The sequence below is a fragment of the Lutra lutra genome, chromosome 5 (genome assembly GCF_902655055.1).
Source record: "Lutra lutra chromosome 5, mLutLut1.2, whole genome shotgun sequence".
Lineage (NCBI taxonomy): Eukaryota > Metazoa > Chordata > Mammalia > Carnivora > Mustelidae > Lutra > Lutra lutra.
Genome location: NC_062282.1, coordinates 12,798,742 through 12,822,450, shown reverse-complemented (window position 1 = coordinate 12,822,450; position 23,709 = coordinate 12,798,742). Strand labels below are relative to the sequence as shown.

Here is a 23,709-nt window from a genome sequence, read left to right as displayed (position 1 = left end):
TTACCAATACCTGGAGCTGCATGCCTTCTCCCTTCATTTCTAGGATGAGACTCTTGGTATCCAGTCTCTAAATTTTATCACCTATTTAATCCCCACTCTTCCATGCTAATGCTAAACTAGCCCTATCCATTACTAAGCTAGAAAACTTTGCCAGCTGGTTAGGGATTGTGATCCAGACAAAAATGAAAATAGCTTTTTTAAGTTAGCAAAAGTCATGCATTTAGGAAAGCAAGTCTCTATCACATGGTTAGTCTTCTGACAGAATATCTGTCTTCCCCTTATGACACGGGCACCCATCAGTGGCAGAGTCTCAAGCACCTTCCACACCACTTTCTGATTTGTCCTGAGGGTGTCACTCCCCTGTTACAGGTGTGAAAACTGAGGATGACCTGCCCAAGGCTTACAGTAGAATCCGGGACCCGATCCCGGGTGTTTGGGCTCGAAGTCCAGACAACTTCTCACTGCCTCACGTTCAACCACAAATCTCTTACGGATCTAAACGAAACCAACCTACACAGAAATAAGAAGTTCGTTCTTTTAACTTTGGTTTTGGACAAAAGTTGGTTGGTTATGGAATTCGACTTCATTTTCCAACAAAAAACCCTCAACAAGATTATCTTGTATGAAATCGCAAAATAGACACATCTCTCAATATGAACTTTTGAAGAGATGACCAACTTTGTGCCTTCATAACCAAAAACAAAAGTAGCTGCAAAGCAGACTATCTAGATCAACTCTTTTTAGGGTGGCATCTAAAACATGTCAAATATTGGATGACCTGTGCAGATGCCTAAGCCAAAGGACACTGACAGCATGAGAAGGACCCCCAGTCCCCCAAAAGAAAACAGATCCTTCTGCTGATAGATTTTACCATACCCGTTCTCCCCACCACACTCATGGCTTTCCCAACTTTACAGTGAAAAAAAAAAAAAAAAAATCCTCCAACCCCCCCCCTCCGCCAAAAGCCCGATGCAAACCTGAGAAATTAAACCCTTTCTATTTGTCTACCTAAGGACAGAACCCAGTAGCAGATGAGTTAAAAGGGAAACGGGTTACTTTGATAACATATTTCCACCAGTTAATATCTGAGTACTTTCTATCAGAGTGATGAGATTAAGTATATAGAAATCATAACAGATTTTAAGATAGAATTTATTTTGAATATCTGAACATTTCTGAGGACCTAAAAACATTTTAATTATGCTTTTTACCTAAGTCTTGAGGTAGATGTGGAAAATTTATATCACATTGGTGAGAATCCAACAGCACTTTTCACATATAAACATCTTTTCATAGCTCTTTCCAGACAGTTTGAAATGAAACATTTATTACAATTTAATCTAAAATAAATTACATTTTCTCAATTGCAGCCATTGGCTGTCACCTTACTGAAAACACCCTTCAGCCAAAACTCAGTATCTACCATTTGATTTAGTGCTGGCTACTGAGGTTTGATGAAAGCAAGAAAGTGTGAAAACTTAAAACCCTTAAAGCAAATACAGGACATTTTATAGGTGATGAAAATAATTGAGTATAAATCCTGTATTTTATTTCAATCTTTCACAAAATTGTCCTGTCCTAAATAGTCAAGTGTCTTGATTGAGTAGAATTTAATGTTCCAAAAATAATCTATCAAGGCAGAGTTTCCTCATCAGCAGTGTATGACTCTCATCACCTTCAAATATTTCTCATTAAATAAGGATTAATCCACAAGGCCCCTACTCTGCTAAGGACCCACTGTAAATATGCAATAGTTCAGGGAAAGTTGCTAACATCATTTTCAAAAGCACTAACGTCCTAAAGAGCTTAGCAAGTTGCCTGCATAATGAACTGTGCTAAAAGAATTCTGTTTCCATGGAGGTTGGACAGCTAGTCTGCGTCGACACAGCTAGTCTGCGGCGAAGCGCTATTCAAAGTTGTACACTTATGTTTCCTTCCCTCCAAGAGGCAACTCATTGTCTCTCTTCTTCATTTTGTTCACGTAAGGAGAACATTTAGCTGCAAACGTGTGATCAAATGCCAGTCATTATAGAGAAAGATTCCAATAGGATCGCCAACCTAGAGTGAGAAAGTAGGTGGAAAAATTGGTACCAACTGGTTGATAGAGTGCAAAAAAGGTAAAGTTGTAATTTAGTAAATACTTACTAAATGCATAAAAAAAAGTCCTGTGTCAAATTAAGAATGTATTTTGGAGAAGGGACAGATTTGGAGACAATGGCTCATGAGAGACTGGATCCATCAGTGGCGTCGGTTAGAGTCATACGGATTATAGTCCTCTCCACCCGTACGACTCAGGTGCAGACAGTCAACACAATGCTGGGCCACCACTGTGATGCCAAGTGGCCATTCCACGGGAAGATCTGGAGTGTCAAAGGTGCATGTTATCCCAATGGGGTGGGGCGGCTGTTTTTTTTTTTTGTTTTTTTTTTTTCATTTTTGTTTTTGTTTGGGAAAGCCAGAATCCTAGAGTTTTTTCTTGGGGTTTCCTAGTGCATGATAGCAGATGAAAGGGATCCATAAAATCTGTTCTCACCAAGCATTTCTCAAACCAATCTGGTTATGGAAGATTTTCATGACCATGCTGTTACTGGCAGAACTGTGTCCTCCCCAACCCCAAATCCATATGTTGAAGACCCAAGCCTAACTATCTGAGAAGGTGACTGTATTTGGAGATAAGATCCTCACAGCGATATTTAAGTTAAAATGAGTCATTAGGGTGAGCTCTAATCCCATAGGACTGGCATCCTTCTAAGAAGAGATGAGGGCACGGGCAGACATAGGGAAGACCATTTGAAGACACAGGAGAGAGAGGCAAGGAGAGAGACTCGCGAAGAACCCACAGCCTTGCTGACACCTGGAGGTCTAACAGACTCAGCTTCCAGGACTGTGAGGAAATACATTTCTGTGTTTGTGGTATTTTGTTATGGCAACCTGAGCGAACTAACACATACATCTTGAAGACTTCTTGGGACCGAACACTATCTTACAGCAAAAATGTCCCTATAATTATAGTGTACAGTAGAGGTACAAAGTCTGTGTCCTTAAATTATCTTTCATCCCACCCTGTGAGCAACTACACTGACAGCATAGGTAACAGTTGTGAGGATCATAACTTCTTATGTGACTGTGAACGGTAAATTTAGACATACAGCTGCAATTTCTTTTAACCTTACCAAAGGGTCCTCTTTTTTTGTTTTTGTTTTCTTTGTTAAGAAACACAAGAAGGGTAAAAATGCAGCTGTAATGTTTCCGTATCTACATTTTGTTTGATCATTTATTTGTTAAATACCTACTGTGTACCAAGAACTGTGCTAAATGAGGAGAATACAGAATAAACAAGATAGGTCTGCCTCTTGGGTTTTCGAGTTGGGGAGAAAGGGAGAGATGAACAAATATTGGTATAATTTATTATTTTACTTCAGTTTTGATAAGTCATATCAACAAAAAATACGGTGGCAGCTGGGCTATCACAGTACTATAGCTTTCGCTGAATAAATCCAAGACATATAAAATAATGATGCAAATAGAGTTTGCAATCATGGTAAACATTAATATGTTCCATCTGTATTCCATGTAATATGCCTTTTAATATTGAATAAGGCTCATTGATGATTATTATTCAATGGTACATGTTTATTCACCTTCTTAGTATTATTTGTGCTGAGAGAGATGTAGAAACATTAAGCAAAAAGAAATGCACTTCAATTTAAAATATTTTCCTCAACTACTTTTTGCGTAAAATGAAAACAATGGGTCATTATTATCTGATTTCACTACCGATATGTATTTAACAAGAAAATACATGTATTATACCAAAACAGACTATAGAGTGCATTTGCTAAGATACCCAACAAAATATTTTGTGCATCCACAGAAATTCTGGGAATCCAGAATCACATATGCATGTCACACATTTGAATGACAAATGTCATTTATAACACTAGGGGGGAAAAAAGGATTTGGAGCTTTGGCTGTTAAAATATTGCAACATTCAGATACTGTACTTCAAAATGGGCATGTTGACATTTCTTCATTTATGCAAAGTAAATGTTATTTTCAAGTTGTCTTTTCTCATCTTTTTCACTTTTTTTTTTTTTTTCAGCTTGATTCCTCAGCTCTGCTCACAGTTTAATCAAATAATCTTGGTTCTCTTCTCCTTTGTTGTCATCTGCCTATTGATCTTGTATCAGAATGGTTAAAGCAATTTTTTTTCTTTAAAATGACAGGAGCTTTCTAGGTGTATAATATATTAAGATGCATAAATGATTATTTTAATAATAGTATTAGTTATTTGAGAATCTAGTGATAATATTAATGGCTAATGATCCTCGAGTGTTTACTCTGTATCAGGCCCTATGCTAAAATCTTTACATGCCCTTATCAATATCATCCACCGAACAGCCCCATGAAGTTGATTCTATTAGAGGCTTCCTCTTTTGTCTTTTTTTTTTTAATATTTTTATTTATTCATTTAACAGACAGAGATCACAAGTAGGCAGAGAGGCAGGCAGAGAGAGAGGAGGAAGCAGGCTCCCCACTGAGCAGAGAACCCGATGTGGGGCTCGATCTCAGGACCCTGGGATCATGACCCGAGCCGAAGGCAGAGGCTTTAACCCACTGAGCCACTCAGGCGCCCCTGTTTTTTGTTTTTTTGGTGGAAATGAATTTCAGGGAGGGTAAAAATTAGGATTTCAATCCAGATCCGGAGCTCTAAACAACCAGGATCACTGCCTGATAAGGGAGGGGCCGAAGGACAAGCTCTGTGATAGCCTGAGAACTCTAACAGATGGGGATGCCCACAGCAGTTCTGAAGTTCGACATTCAAATCACCATCTGCATACACCATCCAAGAAATAGGCATCCACCATCTTGCTTTTGAATATGCAATCATACAGACATTTGTCATATGGGGACACGGATAAGGGACATTTTTGTTACATTAAGCAACTTCACATGATGACCCTTCTGGGTTACCCACTAGTTAAAAAAAGAAAAAAGAAAAAAATGTATTTCTGCATAGTTCAATCCACAGCCGTGGTTTAATACTAAGGTAGAGCAATTCCTTTTGTGAGTACTACATAAGGAAAACAGCTGGTGCTTGGATGGTTTGTTGGGTGAAAAGAATAGTCAGTTGTCTTCAGAAATCCAGGCTGGGCAGAATGACACGGTTAATGTAAGCGGACTTTTGAAGAGCGGCCCACCTGAACTCTGGCAGCAGTGGTTGAGAACAAAATACACCCCTGCAAGCTCACAGCTGCAATTCGATTCTACACGAAGAGTCCCTACTAAGTGTTGGGAACCCTCCAAGCGCTAGCCACATAGGAAAGTACAAAACAACCCAAAAGAGCCCTTGCTCTTGTGGAGGGTGTCGCCTTTTACTGACAAGGGAAACTCAGGGGAAGGGGGACCGCCACTGGGAACTGGCCATTTGGGACAACTCTCTCCCATATTGTAATGTATCAGTCTGTAATGACGTCTTCATGTTGGGGAAGAGATTGGAGCAGAGGCTTTATGTTGTCCATCGTTCTTCCCTGGGCCCAGCCCCTCCCCCCCAAACTTTCCCTCTAGGAGGCACTGAAGGCCTGACTCCGGGAGACCAGGGATCCGCCCACGGTATCAGCTAGAGATGAGGGAGGGGCCAGTCCGGCTGAGCACGAGGAAGGATAGCACTGCCCATCCGAAGTCCATGGCTGCATATGCAAAGATTCACAACAGGATAAACATCTTCATTAAATTCAGGGGTTTGTCTTATTCCAGCTACAGACGAAGCAAGGGGAGCGTAAACGGAACGCTTGGCCTAGAGATCTTCAGAATTTGATACTACACTGAGAGAGACGATGAAGGAAATCGAAGGAAAAAGGCCTGTGGCCGACTCAACAGGAAGCAGGCAAGGGGTTAGATCACTTTCAAACACGAATTGCTGCTTATTTGGAAAAAAGAAAATAATAAATGATCCCATCCTCCGGCGTGTGTGAGAAATTTCCAGCACAGATGTGCCCCTGACAGACCTGGAAAGGCTGTCTTGTCTCAACTGCCAAGTCCTGGGTTTGGTCACAGGGAGACCCAGCGGTCAGAGCCCTCCGCACCTAACAGCTCCGGCTCTGCTTGCTCGCTCTTTCTTTCTTTCTTTCTTTCTTTCTTTCTTTCTTTCTTTTCTTTTCTTTCCTTTCCTTTCCTTTCTTTCCTTTCCTTTCTTTCCTTTCCTTTCTTTCCTTTCCTTTCTTTCCTTTCCTTTCTTTCCTTTCCTTTCTTTCCTTTCTTTCCTTTCTTTCCTTTCTTTCCTTTCTTTTCTTTCCTTTCTTTCCTTCCTTCCTTCCTTCCTTCCTTCCTTCCTTCCTTCCTTCCTTCCTTCCTTCCTTTCTTCTTCTTCTTCTTCTTCTTCTTCTTCTTCTTCTTCTTCTTCTTCTTCTTCTTCTTCTTCTTTTAAGACTTTATTTACTTATTGGAGAGAGTGCGAGGAGCGAGGTGAAGGGGAGAGGGAGGAGACTCCCCGCTGAGCACGGAGCCCAATGCGGGACTCAATCCCAGAACCCAGGGATCATGACCTGAGCTGAGGACCAGTTTCAGCTCTGTCCACCCCGTGAATTCCGAGCAGAGTGCAGTCCAGAGTAACACAAAATCATGCACACTTGCCCGTTCAGACTCCGGCGTTACTTCCAACCACGGGGAAAAATACCCGCCCTGATGCCTTCTGGGGGTGCCTTAGCTGCCAGAAACCGGTGTATTTGGTAATTACAAAGAATAAGTGCCCCTATTTCTGGAAACGATGTTTGAGAATTGGGAAGCTCAATTTACTGACACCTTCCTTAGAAACACAAAAGAAAAACAAGCATTGGAGCCAAAAAGTAAATACCTAATTAGAGGAAACTGGATGAAAACAAATTTGCAGGGGTGTCTGGGTGTTTCAATTTCAAGGGTCTGCCTTCTGCTCAGGTCATGATTCCATGGTCCTGGGATCAAGTCCTGTGTGGGGCTCCCTGCTCAGTGGGGAGCCTGCTTCTCCCTCTGTCTCTCACACACCACCTCCCATGCCTGTTCATGCTCTCTTTCTCAAATAAATCAGTAAAATCTTAAAAACAAAACAAAACACAATTTACAATTTAACGCTCTAATTGGGAATCCTAGACATTTAGTATATTAGAAAACCCCATTTAAACACTCTGACTTTCATCAGAAGCGCTGAATCTCTCCTAGTGACTGCAGCAGTCTCTCTGGTTGGCCAGAGGAAGCTACTTGTCCCTTAGCCATGCAAGCTCCCTGGGGTTGCTAGGAGCACAGTTCTTTTTTCTCCGTGGTCCATCCTGGGGTGGCTGAGGGCCGGGTGAGGCATGTGAGCGATTTCTGAGGCAGAGTGGTCCATCTCCTCTGCCAATGTGGGGTGTCTCCCCTTGTCAAAATGATCATCTTTTGTTTCTCACTCTAACATATATATATTTTTTACTGTTTAGAAATGTAGTCATGCCATAGATTTGGAAATAGAAGATGCCCCACGGGACAGTACACAGTGGACAGATGGGCAGCTTTGGTCCAGACACAGGTGGATGGGGAGACCACATAGCAAGTCACTGTCCACTTCTGCCACGTGTCCAACAGGAGAGCTGCTTCTGGGCATGTGTGGGCCCCCACTCTCTTTAGCTGGTGTGTTTGAGAGACACGCTTACCAATCTGTGATCTGTCCAGGCGGCCCCATAAGTCTCTGCTGGGTTAATCTTCCTAAAGAATAGGGTAATCATGTATCCAAGTTTGTTGGTAAAAGTCCTGTTTTATATCTCATGTCCCGATAATCATCACAACACCCACAAACTCAAAGGAGCCCCAACATGAAAGACACACCACATGACTGTCCCAACGTCACCGTCTACTCACAATCTTTCAACTCCCTCCCATCCATCACTCCCTAATTTCTCAAACGGTTTTAAAACAATACTTTATTTTTAAGTTATTTACATTATTTTCTTCTCTCTCTGGCTCTGCCAGAGATTTATTTTGGTTCTTGTCTTTACCTTTGTCAAAGCTAATTTAAGCAAATACATGGGAAGGTAATTTTGAGATGAATCATCCATAAATCAACATGTTATGTGTGAGCATTGGAGGAGCATTGGAGTCTGCTTTGACTAAAGAAACAAGAAGCACAAAAGTGGCAGGCATTCCATTATTTCAGAGAATAAAAACTGCTTATATAGCCTGTAAATAAGCAAATGGAAGGATTGTTGGACAAATTAAACTTATTTTTAAGTTTTAAATATTTCTGTTTAATTGTTCAATCTGTAAGTGAAATCATTTTGCTTTTCTTGGGTCTCGGTTACCCTACCTCTAGATTCTGGAATTGATCAGACGATCTGGAAGGACTTTATTACTTGTAAATTTGATTGTGTGATTATGAGGTTTTTAAAAGCAGGTCGACTTGAGAAACAAAGAGTGACAGGACCAAAATCAAGTTTCATTTTTCTTGGTCTACTCATAGCCTGAAAAAGGAAGGGGAGTTTTTCATCTCCTTCAATACCTAAATGATTTTTCAATTTAAAATAAATTAACAAAAGTGAAGAAATCTATTTTATAGCCACAGAAGCTGACTGATTAAGTAAATCTCATCAAATAATTCAATTTAGCACAAATGCCTTAGCTTTCCGTTTAAAAATCTTATGATTTAATCTTTTTCTTGTGAATGGATTATTTTTCTCCTGAAATTGATTATAGCTGATACCCCAGTGACCTCAGAGGCTGAATAGGGCCTCTGCGGCTCTGTTGCCTATTTATAAAATTTCTCAATGGCTATGGTGATACAGTTTCTCAAAGAACTTTGCAACTAGATACCATTATATGAATCAACAGTGAAGACATGGCCCTTATATAGATCTCAAGTTAAATCTACAAAAAACTCAAAATCCATAAAAATTAAAAAGTTCTGTCTTAATATAATATACTATTATACTGGAAATGATAATTCATTAGAACTTTGGAGTGTGGAGTATTTGCAGTTACCAAATTCAAAGAGTGGATTTCTACTTGGGAAGAGTGAAATTTCAGGATCTAGAAGAGGAATCAGCCCTCCTCAATGACCGACAGCTGGTAAGTTCAGAACAAACAACATGCTTCAGTCTCTATACGGTTGCGGTGGGTTGAGTGGGGCCCCCCTCGAAATTCATATATTGAATTCCTAACCCCCAGGATCCGAGAAAGCCTGCATTTGCACATAAGGTCTTTAAAGAGGTGATTAAGTTAAAATGAGGTCTTAGGATGGGCCCCACTCCTGTAGGATGAATGTGCTTATAAGAAGAGAAAATTAGGACACAGATGAATGAGGGAAGATGATGTGAGGATGCAGGAGAAGCTGTCCATCTTCAAACCAAGGAAAGAGGCCTCCAGAAGAAACTCGCCTGCTGACACCTTCTCTTGGACTTCCAGCCTACAGACTGTGAGAAACTACATTTCTGTTTCTTCCCGCCCCACGCCTGGTCTGTGGTACTTTGTTATGGTCATCTTGCAAACTAGCACATAGTCAAGTTTTAAAATTTTATTTTAAATGTGGAACAGTAAAATAAGGATGCAGTGAAAAGAAACTACAAAAAATGAGTCTGGTGTTAACAAACAGTATTGAAGGATAAAGTCAATTATTTTCGTATTTGGGTGAGAAGAGACGGTCACAAATAACTACAAGTGATGGTAAGAATCTTGTGATACCTCTTTCAAAAAGGAGCTGGTGCCACTCTACTGAAGCAGCTAGATGTGTACAGAATGTTCTGGTGGATGTTGTGGAATATCCACGTCCTTTGCTTCAAACACGACCATTCCCATTTGTGTGCCCCCCTGCATGTCAGCTGGAGGGCCTGACTTGACCCTCACACGGTGTCCTTGTACTGGATGAGTTCGTGAGGTACGAGTAATGAAGGGAGACCCAGGAACAGGGGAAATAGATGTTATTAAAATTATTCTCCTTCTTTATTTCTAAGACAAATAGGGAGCATTTGGAGAATGGTGGAGGTCATCTAATGAATTTCCCCATGGGGTTGCATGACATGTGACTAATCTAGAAATATCGGGATTGTAGAGAAAGAAAGAGAGGAGGGGACAAGCAAAATATGAGGAGCCAAGAATATTAATTGGGCATAAATGCAAATGCACTTTCAATCCCCAAATTCAATATGAAATTTATGGCAAGATAATCTAGGCTTGGATTTGTGCAGAGTGACTCAGGTTCCCTCAACCACTCATTTGCTATTGTTTTTTGTCTTAGTATTATTAAATGCAAGGAGAAGACAATGCCGTATTCAAGAAGAGGACAAAGTGATTATGGGAAATACCAATGTCACTTGTATCTGACTCAAACCCACGTTACAGAGATAGAGATCTGTGAGATAGGGGATCAAGTGGTAGATTCAGGGATAAAACATTGGTTAAATATTTTTAAGTGGCTGACTTCCCAAGTCTCAGCATAAAACTGCTAGAAACGAGCCAGTCCCCAGCTAGTCATCAGACGTCCACTACGGTAACGCACACACTGATGCTCTGAGGACAGATACTTGTTGATGTGGATGTCTTCGAGGATCTCACTTTCTCTCAAGGAGGGAAAAATAGTCACAAAAGCCATCAACAGATTTTAAAAAGTATGATTTCAGACACAGTTAAGTGCAAAGAGAACCTCGTAGGGAGGTTTGGTGAAGAATGGTCTGGTGGTGCAGACAGGAGGGCTAAAGCTGGAGGGTAGAAGAGGCTTCTCTGGGGAGATAATTAGGTTGAGAGCAAACAGAGACAGCCAAGCGAAATGCAGGGGAGAAGTAGCCAGTGTAAATGTCCTGGGCTGAGGCCACGTTTAGCAAGACCAAGGGAGAGAGGGGGGAATGGCTGCGTGGCAATGAGTGGGGGTGAAAGTTGGATGTAGGTATCAGGTGAGACCATACAGACTTGTCCCGGCCACGAGGAGGAGTATGGATTTTACCTGAATAGGATTCAATTTTAAGCAGGGACTTGACATGATCTGGCTATGCTGTAGTTCATCACTCTTGCTCCTGGGTCAAAAATGGACTGTTGGGGTTAAGAATAGAGGGAGGGTGATCCAAAGGAGGGGCCAGATGACATCACAAAAGAGATGGTGAGAAGCACTCAGACTCAAGTGGGGTTCTGGAGGTAGAGCCAACTGGAATCATCCATGAATCAAGTGAAGGTATGAAGGAAAGGTGGGAACTAGGGAAGTCTAATCACATGTGTGGTCTTCTCCCAACCTGATAGCTTCCCTTTTTCTGCCGAGATGAAGAACACTCTATTAGGCTAAGCCTTGTTAACTTCAAGTCCCCAACATCTGGGACTTTCATGGATAGAATGGAGATAAATATAGTCTCTCAGTAAGTTCATCAAGTACAGTGAAGTATTAGGAATCATGGGGGCAAAATAAGCCCCTGCGGAAAGATGGAAATAAGTTATTATGTTGACCATTTGCTCAAAATTTTCTCCATGGGATAAAGGAAATTTTCAGAGAAGAGAGCCAAAAGTAGGAAACCAGCCCTCTTCCACCTGGATCCACACACACCCTGACCCTCCCTTCAGTGCATATTTAAGAGCTCTGGTTTGCTTGTTTCACTTGATACCAAGGTGGAAGGATTCCATCCGTTGATAAATAAAAGCCTACACAGATGAAGATTCTTTACTGTAGTCACGGCAAGTCTTGTATTTTCTCACCAAAATGAAAGCTACACTTTTGACCCACGATGTTCATTATTATGCACCTCATACAGTTAGTTTTCCATTAAAAACTGATTATACATGTGGGTTGCTCTGCAGTCCTGTTCAGTATATACAGTAATAGTAATCCTATGGCTTTAACCTTTAACGTATAATTATCCTTTTTTCTAGTAACTGTCAATGGCTCAAATCCCTTATGATGGTTAGTTTGATATGTCAACCCGGCTAGACTATAGTACTCAGGTATTGCCATGAGGTTATTTTATGGATGCAGCTAACACATAGATGGGCCTTATCCAAGCAGTTGAAGGTCGAAAAGAACAAAAATAGCATCAACGCTTGCCTGAGTTAGCAGCCTGCTGGCCTGCCCTGTGGATTTTAGACTTGTCAATCCCTACATTCCTATAGGCCAATTCCTTAAAATAAATCTCTCTTCTCTCTCTCTCTCTCTCTCTCTCTCTCTCTCTCTCTCTCTCTCACACACACACACACACACACACACACACGTTTTGGTTATGTGTATATATACATATAGTCCCATTGGTTCTGTTTCTATGGAGAACCCTGATACATTCCTAACAACAGTCCCTTCCAGGTTTATTTCCTCCCTCCCTCCTTATATCCCTCCTTTTCTCCCTCCCTTCCTTCCTTCCTTTCCTTTAGATTTTATTAATTTATTTGGGAGCTAGACAGATAGTGACACAGATAGCGAGAGAGAGCACAAGCGGCGGGGAGAGGGAGAAGCAGCCTCCCACTTAGCAGGGAGGCCCACGTGGGGCTCGATCCCAAGACACTGAGGCCACCCAGACATCCCATAGGTGCATTTTCTGATAAGACCATTTGGACCAAAGTGTACTCACAGGTTTGGAGGCCAGGCCTGCTGAAGAGACAGGCCTGAGGACCTTCACAGTGTCCTGCCACAATACCCAGAGCACAGCTCAGTCAAGTAGAGTGGTCCCTAGATGCCAGCGTACATTTATTTTTTTTTTTAAAGATTTTATTTATTTATTTGACAGACAGAGATCACAAGTAGGCAGAGAGGCAGACAGATAGAGAGGGGGAAGCAGGCTCCCTGCAGAGCACAGAGCCCGATGTGGGGCTCGATCCCAGGACACTGGGACCATGACCTGAGCCGAAGGCAGAGGCTTTAACCTACTGAGCCACCCAGGTGCCCCGCCAGAGTACATTTAGATAAGGCCTCACCTCTCTGCCTTCAACACGTACTACTTGTTGGCAAGTTCCCTTCGCCTTCTTGTGCTGCCATTTCCTGGTCTACCAGATGAGAAGAAAATCTCTGACTCTTCAGTGTGTTGTGAGGAATGAAATGACCACACCATGTACAGGCTTGTGGGAGTTCAGTCTCAGCACTCCCTGCCCATTCATTTTTTTAGGGCTGGTTTGTTTCTTTTAGGAACCCTCTGAGCCTGTTAGGTCTGTCTATCATTCACAAAATAGAGATCTGTTACTTTCTGTCTTTGGTTTCCAACTTATGAAAAGTAGGCAGGCAATCTGAGTAGCTTTCCCTTCAGCAACACTGAGCTTATCTCTGCTTCTCTTGGAACCTGTCTCCCTTCATCAGTAACGGAGAAGTGAGATGAGCCTTAGGGTGTGATCTGCCCATTGTAGGATGGTGTGGATGCCTACCAGTCACCTCTTGCTCTTTTCCCTCCCAGGTTACTGAGATAAAATTGACACATAACACTGTATAAGTTGAAGACATACAGCCTGTTGATTTGGTACACTTATATATCGCAGAATGATTGCCATCACAGCGCTAGCATCTCATCACATAATTGTCCTTTCTTTGTGGTGAGAACATGTAAGGGCCATTCTCTTGGCAACTTTGAAGTATACAATACAGTATTATTACCTATATAATGTGCTATATTTATAACCCCAGAACTTACTCATTTTTATAACTGCAAGTCTGTGCACTTTGACCAACATCTCTCCATTTCCTGATCCATCAGCTCCTAGAACCCAACGTTCTAGTCTCTGTGTCTATGAGTTCAGCTTTTTTAGATGCCCCTATAAGTGATATCATACAGTATTTGTTCTGTCTGACTTATTTCACTTAATATAATAAACACCCTTAAGGTCCATTCATGCTGTTGCAAATGGCAAGATGTCCTTCTTTCTCCTGGCTGAATTCAATTCCATCATGGGTATTGAACACATCTTTACCTATTTATCCGCTGATGGACACTTAGGTTGTTTTATCTTAGCTACTGTGAAAACTGTTTCAGTGAACATGAAGGTGCAGATATCTCTCTGAGATCCTGTTTGCATTTTCTTTGGATATATACCAAATATATCCAAGTGGGATTGTGGGATCACATGGGAGTCCCATTTTCATTTCCTGAGCAACCTCCATGCTGTTTTCCATAGTGGCTGCACCAATTTACATTCCCACTAACTATGCATAAAGGACTCCCTTTTCTCCACATCCTAACCCTCATTTCTTGTTATTTTGATGACAGTCTCTCCAACAGATGTGAGGCGATCGTTATTGTGGTTTTGATTTGCATTCCCCCAAGGACTAGTGATGTCAAGCACCTTTTAATGTACCTGTTGGCCATTTGTATGTCTTCTTTGGAAAAGTGTCTATCCAGGTCTTTTGACCATTTTTAATTCAGATTGCATTTTTGCTATATTGAATTGAGTGAGTTCTTCATATATTTTGGATATTGCCTCCTGATCAGATACAGGATTTGCAGATATTCTTTTCTATTCAGTAGGTTGCCTTTTAGTTCTGTTGATTGTTTCCCTTGCTGTGCAGAAGCGTCTTAACTTAATGTAGTCCTACTCGTCGATGTTTGCTTTTTTTCCCTTTCTTTTAATATTCAGTATGACAGCACCTCCTTCAGAGCCAACACACTATTTTTTTAAAGATTTTATTTATTTGACAGAGAGACAGATCACAAGCAGCCAGAGAGGCAGGCAGAGAGAGAGAGGGAAGCAGGCTCCCCACTGAGCACAGAGCCCCATGCGGGGCTCGATCCTAGAACCCTGGGATCATGACCTGAGTCAAAGGCAGAGGCTTTAACCCACTGAGCCATCCAGGCGCCCCAACACACTCTATTTTATTGTGTGTTCAACACCCGACCTCAATGAAGGTACAAAAAATGAATAAGGTGTTATTAGAATGTTTTTTTCTCAGTGCCAGGCAGAACCCTTCCCAAAAGCTTTGCTTCCTAATTGAATCAAAGAGAAGCTTTCTCACAGACTATTGTACAATGGTTGGTAATTAAACAAAACTAAATGAAAAAAAAAAAAAACAACCAAAGAACTTTATGACAGTATGTGACTCTAATTGCCGACAGTGATATTTGCAAAGAAATATTTTGCCCTGGTTAAAGCTGGTCAACATTCTCATGACCTCTATCAATAAAACTCCAAGATGGGAGGTTTCACCAAGAGAACGGAATGGACCTTCTAAGGACCTGACGTTAATCCCTGCAGGGCTCTGTGCTGATACACTGAACAGTCTTCCTCAAGCCTTTGAGATACATTCAGCATTGTGACCTTTTTTCCCCTCCAAGAGGGTATGGGGAGGTGTCTAAAAGACCCTGATGGTAGTTCCAACGGAATCAGATACAGGCACCCATTCTTCCTTGATCCATCTGGGCCAGGAGAGTAGCCCCTTCTGCTGTCTTCCTATAGAGCTTGATAGCGAGCCATCTCTCCTACTGTACCTCGTGTCACACTCATGGCAGTGCACTGATACTGGATATTTAGGTTCCATAGGAGGCTCCACTAGGCAGAGTGCTTTCAACTGCCTGGCCAGCTCCCGGCATGTGTCATCCACGCACTGCTTCTCTTCTGCATAAGTACAAGTGATTGTGTTACAGGAAAACGTGTGAATATCGGCAATAAACTCTGGCAAAAGGGACGGCCTCTGAGCACCACGTTGGGCCGTAAGGGTCTGTATGTCGTTACATTTACTTTTCAGTCTAGCTCAGCATCCTCATGTGCAGACGGGAGTTTCGTCTCCCCTGAGGCTGACCAGGCAGAGTTGGAGGTCAAAATATATTTACAGCTCAGACACAGCCATACCAACCATGGTCTTCCAGAAAAGTGGATATGTGCTAGACCCTCACGATTCTACCGTGGGAGAGACCACTGATGAGGCATTTTGCTCAAGTTCCTCTTGCCTTTTTATTTTGTTTGTTTCGACTCAAGAAATATTGTAACTTAATTTGTAACAATGCACACATACCCTTAAGTGCAAGAAAACCAAGATACACAGTGAAAAGCCTCTTCTAACTCCATCTCCTGTCTGCTCAGTACACAGCTCCCAGCATCACCCCATTCCTAGTTTTTATGAATTGTAAAGACTTTTCATGTGTGCATATATAAATATAAATTCTTATGTCCCCCCTTTTTTCAAAAAAACGATACTTAGTCATAAAAAAAGTGAATTCATCAGTGCTGAAGGAAGTCCCAGACAATGCGGAGAAACCATAAGATTCATAAACGGAAGAAATTAAATGAACCCAAAGGAAAAGGGGAACTGGAAGAAAAGAAAAGCAAAAAGCACTTAAGTGGTTTTTATTTGCTTCTCCATCATCCGTGAGCGAAGGAGGGAGAGCCTCCACTTAGCAGTGTGAGGGGTCTTGGCAAGCCCTGTGGGTCGTCTGTGTGCTTTAAGACACACGTTTTGGTCATCAGTCTTTGCAAATAAGTAGCTTAGAGTCTGCCAGGAACATGGAGAACAATAGCAGACTGAGAGATTCGCTACAGCTTGTGGTCAGAAGAATTATGTGAAATGGCACCAATGTTCTTAATATGATAGCCATCTTGTTTTACTCATCTCCGAGTTCCTTTTTTTTTTTTTTTTCTCCCCCTGCTATCTCTTTCTGTCATCTGGGCTATATTAATGGAGAAATGGGGAGGAACCACAGCAATTATCTGGAAAATTAAGTGGAAAGATCCAAATTACTCTCCCCCAGAAGGTCCAGGCAAATCTAAAAGCCAATATTTCCTATGACTGAGATGATTTCAGGTTTCAGAACATAAAATTTCTTTCAGGAGCATAAAGTTACATTTTTAAAAGCCTAGGCCCCACAAATTTCTTACTAAACTGCAAATTATTATTAAAATCTGTTTTATTTGAAATCGGTAATGGCTCAATTAATATTGACTTGAGATCAAGGTTGAAATGATGCCTATACCGAACAGTGTATGTCCCCATGAACCTATCTGAACTACCAGCATCCCTGCTCAGTGCCAATCAGAACAGGCACATGTGATTGTGTCCTGCCAGACATTCGGGCGCAGCTTGAGGGCTGAGATTCGGTCTGCCACTCAGCAAGTTATGCCCTCGGGAGCAGGGCTACATGAGCCCAGAGGAAGAGGAGCCTGTGTCTAGGAGGCCACAGAAAGCAGTGCCATCTCGAAAGTCTCATGAAAGTGCTGCATGGTCTAGCTCAGCCCTGAAGCCACGCACTTTAAACCATTGGCAGTAATCAGTGCTGTCAACATCATGTTCATAGGGGACCCCACACATCAGATTCACCCAGGACAGTCCTGCATTATACCTGTTTACTCAGCTTAATTATTACAAACGCCACTTTTTTTTTTTTTAGATTTTTATTTATTTATATGTCAGAGAGAGAAAGAGAGAGATCACAAGAAGGCAGAGAGAGAGAGGAGGGGAAGCAGGCTCCCTGCTGAGCAGAGAGCCAGATGCGGGGCTCGATCCCAGGACCCTGATCATGACCTGAGCTGAAGGCAGAGGCTTAACCCACTGAGCCACCCAGGTGCCCCACAAACGCCACTTTCATTTGCTCTTAAGAAGGCTTAGGACTCAATGACCTACTCTACTGTCACCCCAGTTCTATATGCTCTGTTCTCTACCTCTTTTTCATAGCAAGGAGATTAATTTACAGGGAAAAACTGAATCCCTTTCAAAGCTACACTTGTGGTAATGGCCCAAAGGATCTCTTAGCTGTGTTATATTTCTCTTTGAAATCCACTTTGTATTTCAGATTACCTACCAATAATTGTTTTTTTTTTTTAAACCAACCAAAAAAAAAAAAAAGAGTACTGTTTCATGATAACTGAAATAGTTGTGCTTTTCCTTTGACCACTGTGGATAGCATGAAAACAAAGTCAGTAAGAGTAAAACCACCACTCTGCAGGACCTTTCTCAACCTCCCACCCAGCATTTCAGTCTCCCACCCAGCACCTCAATCTCCCACCCAGCATCTCAGTCTCCCACCCGGCATCTCAATCTCTCAGCCAGCATGTCAGTCTCCCACCCAGCATGTCAGTCTCCCACCCAGCATCTTAATCTCCCACCCAGCAGCTCAAGATCTCCTTCTGCACATTCTCAAATCCATTCTTGCTGCCTTGTCCATGCTTCATTTCAGCATTGACTTAGCCAACCTGAGGACACCTCAGGCAGTCCATGGAATTCCTTACTCCTCTCTTGCCTGGCACAGTGGATCCTAGTGAATCTGGGATTGTACCAGCAGGAGAGAAAAATATTGACTGCCAAGGTGCTAAAAGCTTCTTTCATATTTGCAAATCGTACAGGAAATGGATATCATGTTTTGAAATCCAAGTGCTTTGAAGCTTTCTTCTCACATAATTACTTGTGTCTCTACCTAGGACTCCATGTTTTGATTTGGCAGTTTGGGTCAGGAACTGTGCAGATTCTAAACAGACAAACTAGCAAAGCAGGGATTGGCACACTTTTTCCACAAAGAGATGGACTGACAGGTTTCACATGCCAAACAGTCTCTGTTGTAACTTCTTAACTCCACATTGCAGTAAAAATGCAGCTGTACACAATGTGCAGACAAATGAGTGTGGCTGTGTTCCAATAAAACTTTATTTACAAAAGGAGCTGGCAGGCTGGATTTGGCCTGTGCTCAGAGTTTGCTAACCCCCATAGTTAGAAAACTCACCTGCTCTCCGGTTTTTTCCCCATGGGCGTTTATTAGAAAATGTGCCCTTACCATCATTATGACTCATAGCAAGGTCTCCACCTTATCTTTCCTTATCAAACAAGATATTCTTGGTTTCTACAGCAGAAAACCATTCAGAGAGTTTTCAGGGCTGACTTTGAGAATCCTAGTACACCTCAAGATTTACTCATAATTTAATAATTTATTCTACAAACAATCTATTGCAGGGAGACTGTACTGCATTGAAACATTACAATGGATACAGTGTATCAATACAATGGTTTGACTTCCAATGGCATACTCCTTCAGTAAGGAAATATGCCCACTGAGTAAGTTGTCGTGGGAAAACACAGTGTAAGGTCATCAACTGTAAAAAACAGATTATAAATTATCATGAAGACTTGACAGTTTGGCGCCTGCCATTATTCCAGCTTTAAGATGTGGCTCCCTTTTCTCTTCATTTATTTATGGTAGAAATATGATGAACATGACTTTGAAATCAATGAGATGTTCATGTCCATTTGGATCTCTGAATAGGCAAAAACTATTAAGAAGATGTGTGCTTACTTCTTTCTTCTTTTTAAATTTTATTTTTTTAAAAGATTTTATTTATTTGAAAGAGAGAGAGAAGGAGCCATGGGGAGGGGGAGGGGGAGAGAGAGAAAAGAAGACCCCCCTGCTGAGCAGGAAGTCTGACACTGGGCTTAGTCCCAGGACCTGCAGATCATGGCCTGAGCTCAAGATAGACGCTTAGCCTTCTGAGGCACCCAGGTGCCCCAACTTCTTTCTAACTTAATATAAAAATAGTATTTTCTAAAGAACAATGGAATTATCTCTAACACTTCTCAATTAAAAAAAAAATGCATGAGGCAAAACCTTAAGATGATTTTATTGATCAAACACACTTTTTTGTTTGCAGATAATTCTTGTGACTTAGTCCTTAAGGAAAGCACGTTTTGTTCAGATTAGCAACGCTTAAAGCACATGCATTTTTAAGTGCTCACCATAAAAAAGGTACCTGGATGATAATAGTGCTATCTGGCTCTTAAACATATCTTCATTAGGATGTTAATGTGGGTTTGCAGACTGCATCAGAGCTGGATGATTATGTTAGACATCCCAAATTGATATGTAAAATCCTGGGGAGAATCACAATGTCAGCTTTTGACTGTATCTCTCCGAACTGCAAACATTGTTATTTCAAAAATTGTTAAAGTCTAAGAAGGAAGTCTTTCTAGGTCTGTGTGAGCTACTACCTGCTTATTCCTTTCTCAAAGGTCTTTGAGCTCTTGTCAGTCCCTGAGCTCATCCCGGAGGAACAGAAGGATACAGAAAAACCAACCACACAAACAAAACCAGACTGGGCACGGGGCGTAACCAGCGAAGAGGAACCACAGAATCACACTCAAGACTTCCTCTGGCAAAGCCGTTATCGAAGGCTGCTAAGCCTTCAAAAGTCTCTTAAAGTTTCATGAGCAATTCATGATAAGGCATCACACTAACAAATGAGGCTAAAAAAAGTTTCAAAATATTTCCCACAGGAAATGCGCCTGCTTGCGCTCTCTGGCCTGTACGGAAGCCAAACTTCTATCTATAGAGGAAGGACCTTTTGTGTTGGATTTTTTTACCCACTGTCCCCTATCACATTATTATTAGTTGGCAAACAATAGGTTTTTTGTTACAAAGCAGGAATAAAGGAGCCTAAAATCAGCATACAATTGTGTGATCACTCCTTAGCCTTGTATCCCAAAGTTGTTAAGAAAAAAGAAATATAAGTGCTATTCACGAAACTCGTCATCCAGCTCCAACAAAAGATAGGAGAAGGCCACGGGAACCTGTGCACAAAAATCCTCACTACTCCATTTGTAAGCGTCTGGCAATCTTTCCCACAATGGTTTGCCAATTTAAAAAAAAAAAATTTTTTTCTTTTTTTGCTTTATTTATCTACCTTTAGTTAGGGGAGTAATATTCTGGTCACCCCCTGATTGTTCTGAACATGACGGTAATAATAACAACTTATAAAATGCTGATGGCTTTAGAACCCAGCATGTGGCAAGCATCCTTTATTCACTTCTTTTGCATCTTCATCATTTTCTAGCTCCTCTGACGATGCCCAGCAGTTATTTCTCATCTCAGCCAGGAGATGTCACTGTAGTTGAATTAAATAATTAAAAGCACTTGAGAAATTCTGTGACAGTCTTGAGTGTTAAAAACTTCCTATGGAACCATCACAGATGAGCAGAAAGACACTCCGGAGTAAAAGGAGGTTTTCTATACCCAATTCTGCATTTAGCTAATAGATGCAACATCGGTCTATGCTTCCGATGGGAAGAGAATGCTTATCCCTCCCTCTTTGCTAAAATGCAAATATACTAGAACAAAAATCACAAACTTCACGACTTATTCATCTAGGGGAGTAAGAGTTTTAGTAGACAGAGGCTTAAGAGAATTTTGTTTCCACTTTTCACAGACATAGAAAAAAAAATCCTAAAGTTTGTATGGAACCATCAAAGACCTCAGATGGCGAAAGCAAGCCAGAGAAAGATCAACAAAACTGGAGCATCCCATTTCCTGATTTCAAACTATATGACAAAGCTGCAGTGATCAAAATGTGATGGCACCATCCTAAAAACAGACACACAGACCAACGGAACAGAATACAGAGCCCAGAAAGAAATACCCGCCTTTGTGGTGGATGAATACTCGACTAGGGAACTAAGAATGCTCAGCGGGGAAAGGAGAGTCTCTTCAGCAAATGGTGGTGGGAAAACTGGCCAGCCTCAGGCCGAAAAATGAAACTGGACCCCTACCTCATACCACTCGCAATAATCAACTAAAGATGGACTTCTTGACATTGATCTTGGCAACGATGTATCGGATTTAACACCAAAAGCAAAGACAATAAAGGAAAATCAAGTGGGACTACCTCAGACTAAAAAGCTTCTGCACAGCAAAGGAAACCACGACGATATGAAAGGCATCCTATGGAATGGGAGAAAACACTTGCAAAACACATATCTGATAAGGGGCTAATGTCCAAAATATACGGGGAACTTGTACAACTTAGTAGCAAAAAACCCACATAACTCAATTAAAAAATGGGCAAAGGACCTGAGTAGACATTTCCCCGAAGAAAACAGGCAAATGGCTAACAAGTGCATGAAAAGGAGCTCACTTCATCACTAGTTAGTGGGGAAAGGCAAATCAAAACCACAGTGGAATGCCACCTCACACCTGTTAGAATGACTGTGGTCAAGAAGACAAGAGATAATACCAAGTGTCGATGAGGATGTTGATGGGACCATAACTGGTGTCACTTTGGTGACAGTATAGAGGTTCCTTAAGCAATTAAAAGAGAGCTCCCATTTCATCCAACCCTCCCACCCCATGGGCCGGGGACAACCCAGCACGATCTGTTTCTTCTCAGTACAGTCCACCCTTTGGAAAGGTAGGATAGCACGGTGCCCCAGTTATGTCCATAATGCATCCTGGGAAACATTTGAGAGCAGACTGTCTGAAAGCCCAAGTATTCATGCTTCCAAGTGGGGTGTGAGAAAGGAATACTTTCTTCTTTTTATTTTTTTTTCAGCTTTAGTGAGGTATAGGTGGCCATACGTGGCTCTCTTGGTGTGTAATGAATGCACGCCAAACCAAACCAAAAGACAAAAGCGGAGTGAAAATGCCCGCATCACTGCTTCCTCTAAGTGGAAGGTACTTGCTGAGCATCATTCAGTTATGGGGTCAAGGATAATATGTTTCAACACTTGGTGGCCAAGCCATTTCTCTGTTCCTCTTCCTGCCTTTATGAATATGTAACATCTTCCCGCCATTTACTACTACCATATCATAATGGTTAGCTTTTAGTAAAGCTCCACATGACAAAATGATTCTCTCTTTAATCATTAACCAAAATTACCTGTTGTCCTTACAACGTAGATACTAACTGGATTTTTTCATGGGATACTCTTTGGAGTCATGTTCTGCATTTGGTCCACCAGATCCACTCTGGAACCTTCTGTACTCTGCTCTACATTCAGGAGCCAGGCTTCTCCTGATTACACCTACAAAACAAGGCTCCTTTGCTCTCTGGCTGGAAATGACCAAAGGGAGACCAGCAGAATCAGAAAGAGCAAGAGAAGGGAGAGGTCATGGCATTGACTATCTGCCATCCTCCCCAGTCATCCATTCCTCTACAACAAAGCTTTCTCCTTCAGACACAACTATAGCTCCCTCCCTGGCCTGGCAAGTCCCTCAGGAGTATACTTGCTTTTGCCCTGATGGGCCCAGAATCTATTGCAGGGTACTGTTCAACTTTGCCCTCTATTTTATAAAAGCTCCTCTAGTAAATTCTTTCCAATTATCCTGTTTGAATGTTCTACATATGCACGTCATTACTGGACCCTAGGTGGCACCTGGAGCATGACATATGCATTAGTGAAATATTTAATATTTACTATTTAGGTACATGACTAGGCATATATCCCATGTGGAGGCCTTACATTGGGAATAAAATCATTTTTAGTTGCATCATCAAAACCCAGGTCTCTGTAGAAGATGAAAATGCATAATGACAACAGAATATCTGAAACCCAGAACTAAAAAACAAAGAACCCCAGAACTAAACTTGTTAGATCCAATTACGAGTTTATTTTAAATCTCGATTTCAGTTTACAGCATTCAGCATACCTACTATTTATTGAGTACCTACTAAGACACTGAACCTGTGCTCTGCATTTCGACATAACTCGTTTTTAATCTCTCTGATAATCTGGCAAGGCAGGTGATATTCTGTTTTAGAGTTGAGGGAAATGAGACTCACATAAGTGCAAGAGCCCACCCTCCTGCGCGAGGCTGGCTGTGACATGGCAAGGAGTCCAGAGCAGCACACCAACTGTATAGGGCGCCCTCTGTCCACTGTACCACACCACCCTGCATAGAGGGGCATTGCTTACCCATGGACTGGGAGACAACACATTTCTATTGCTGTGAGCCATTCAGTTTGTGGTAATCTGTTGTGCCGCTTAAGAAACTAATACAGGATGCATCTCTCTGCCATGACCTTTTTCCTAAGTAAGGTCCCACTCATAGGTTCTGGTGGGTTGAATGTGGACCTATATTT

The 23,709-nt window shown here is 41.7% G+C and overlaps 1 protein-coding gene across 2 annotated transcripts in view; it reads right to left on the bottom strand.

Annotated features, from left to right (window-relative positions):
- The window catches only part of FBXL7 (F-box and leucine rich repeat protein 7), a 375,455-nt gene that overhangs the window by 96,432 nt on the left and 255,314 nt on the right, over positions 1-23,709 (bottom strand). Inside the window, exon 1 of one of the 2 annotated variants that reach the window (XM_047730619.1) lies at positions 22,535-22,641. The exons of the other annotated variant lie outside the window; for it this stretch is intronic. Within the exon in view, the coding sequence (XP_047586575.1) occupies positions 22,535-22,547 (13 nt within the window). The 5' untranslated portion in view covers positions 22,548-22,641. Of the gene's footprint in view, positions 1-22,534; positions 22,642-23,709 lie in introns of those variants that run through there. 2 annotated transcript variants of the gene reach the window in all.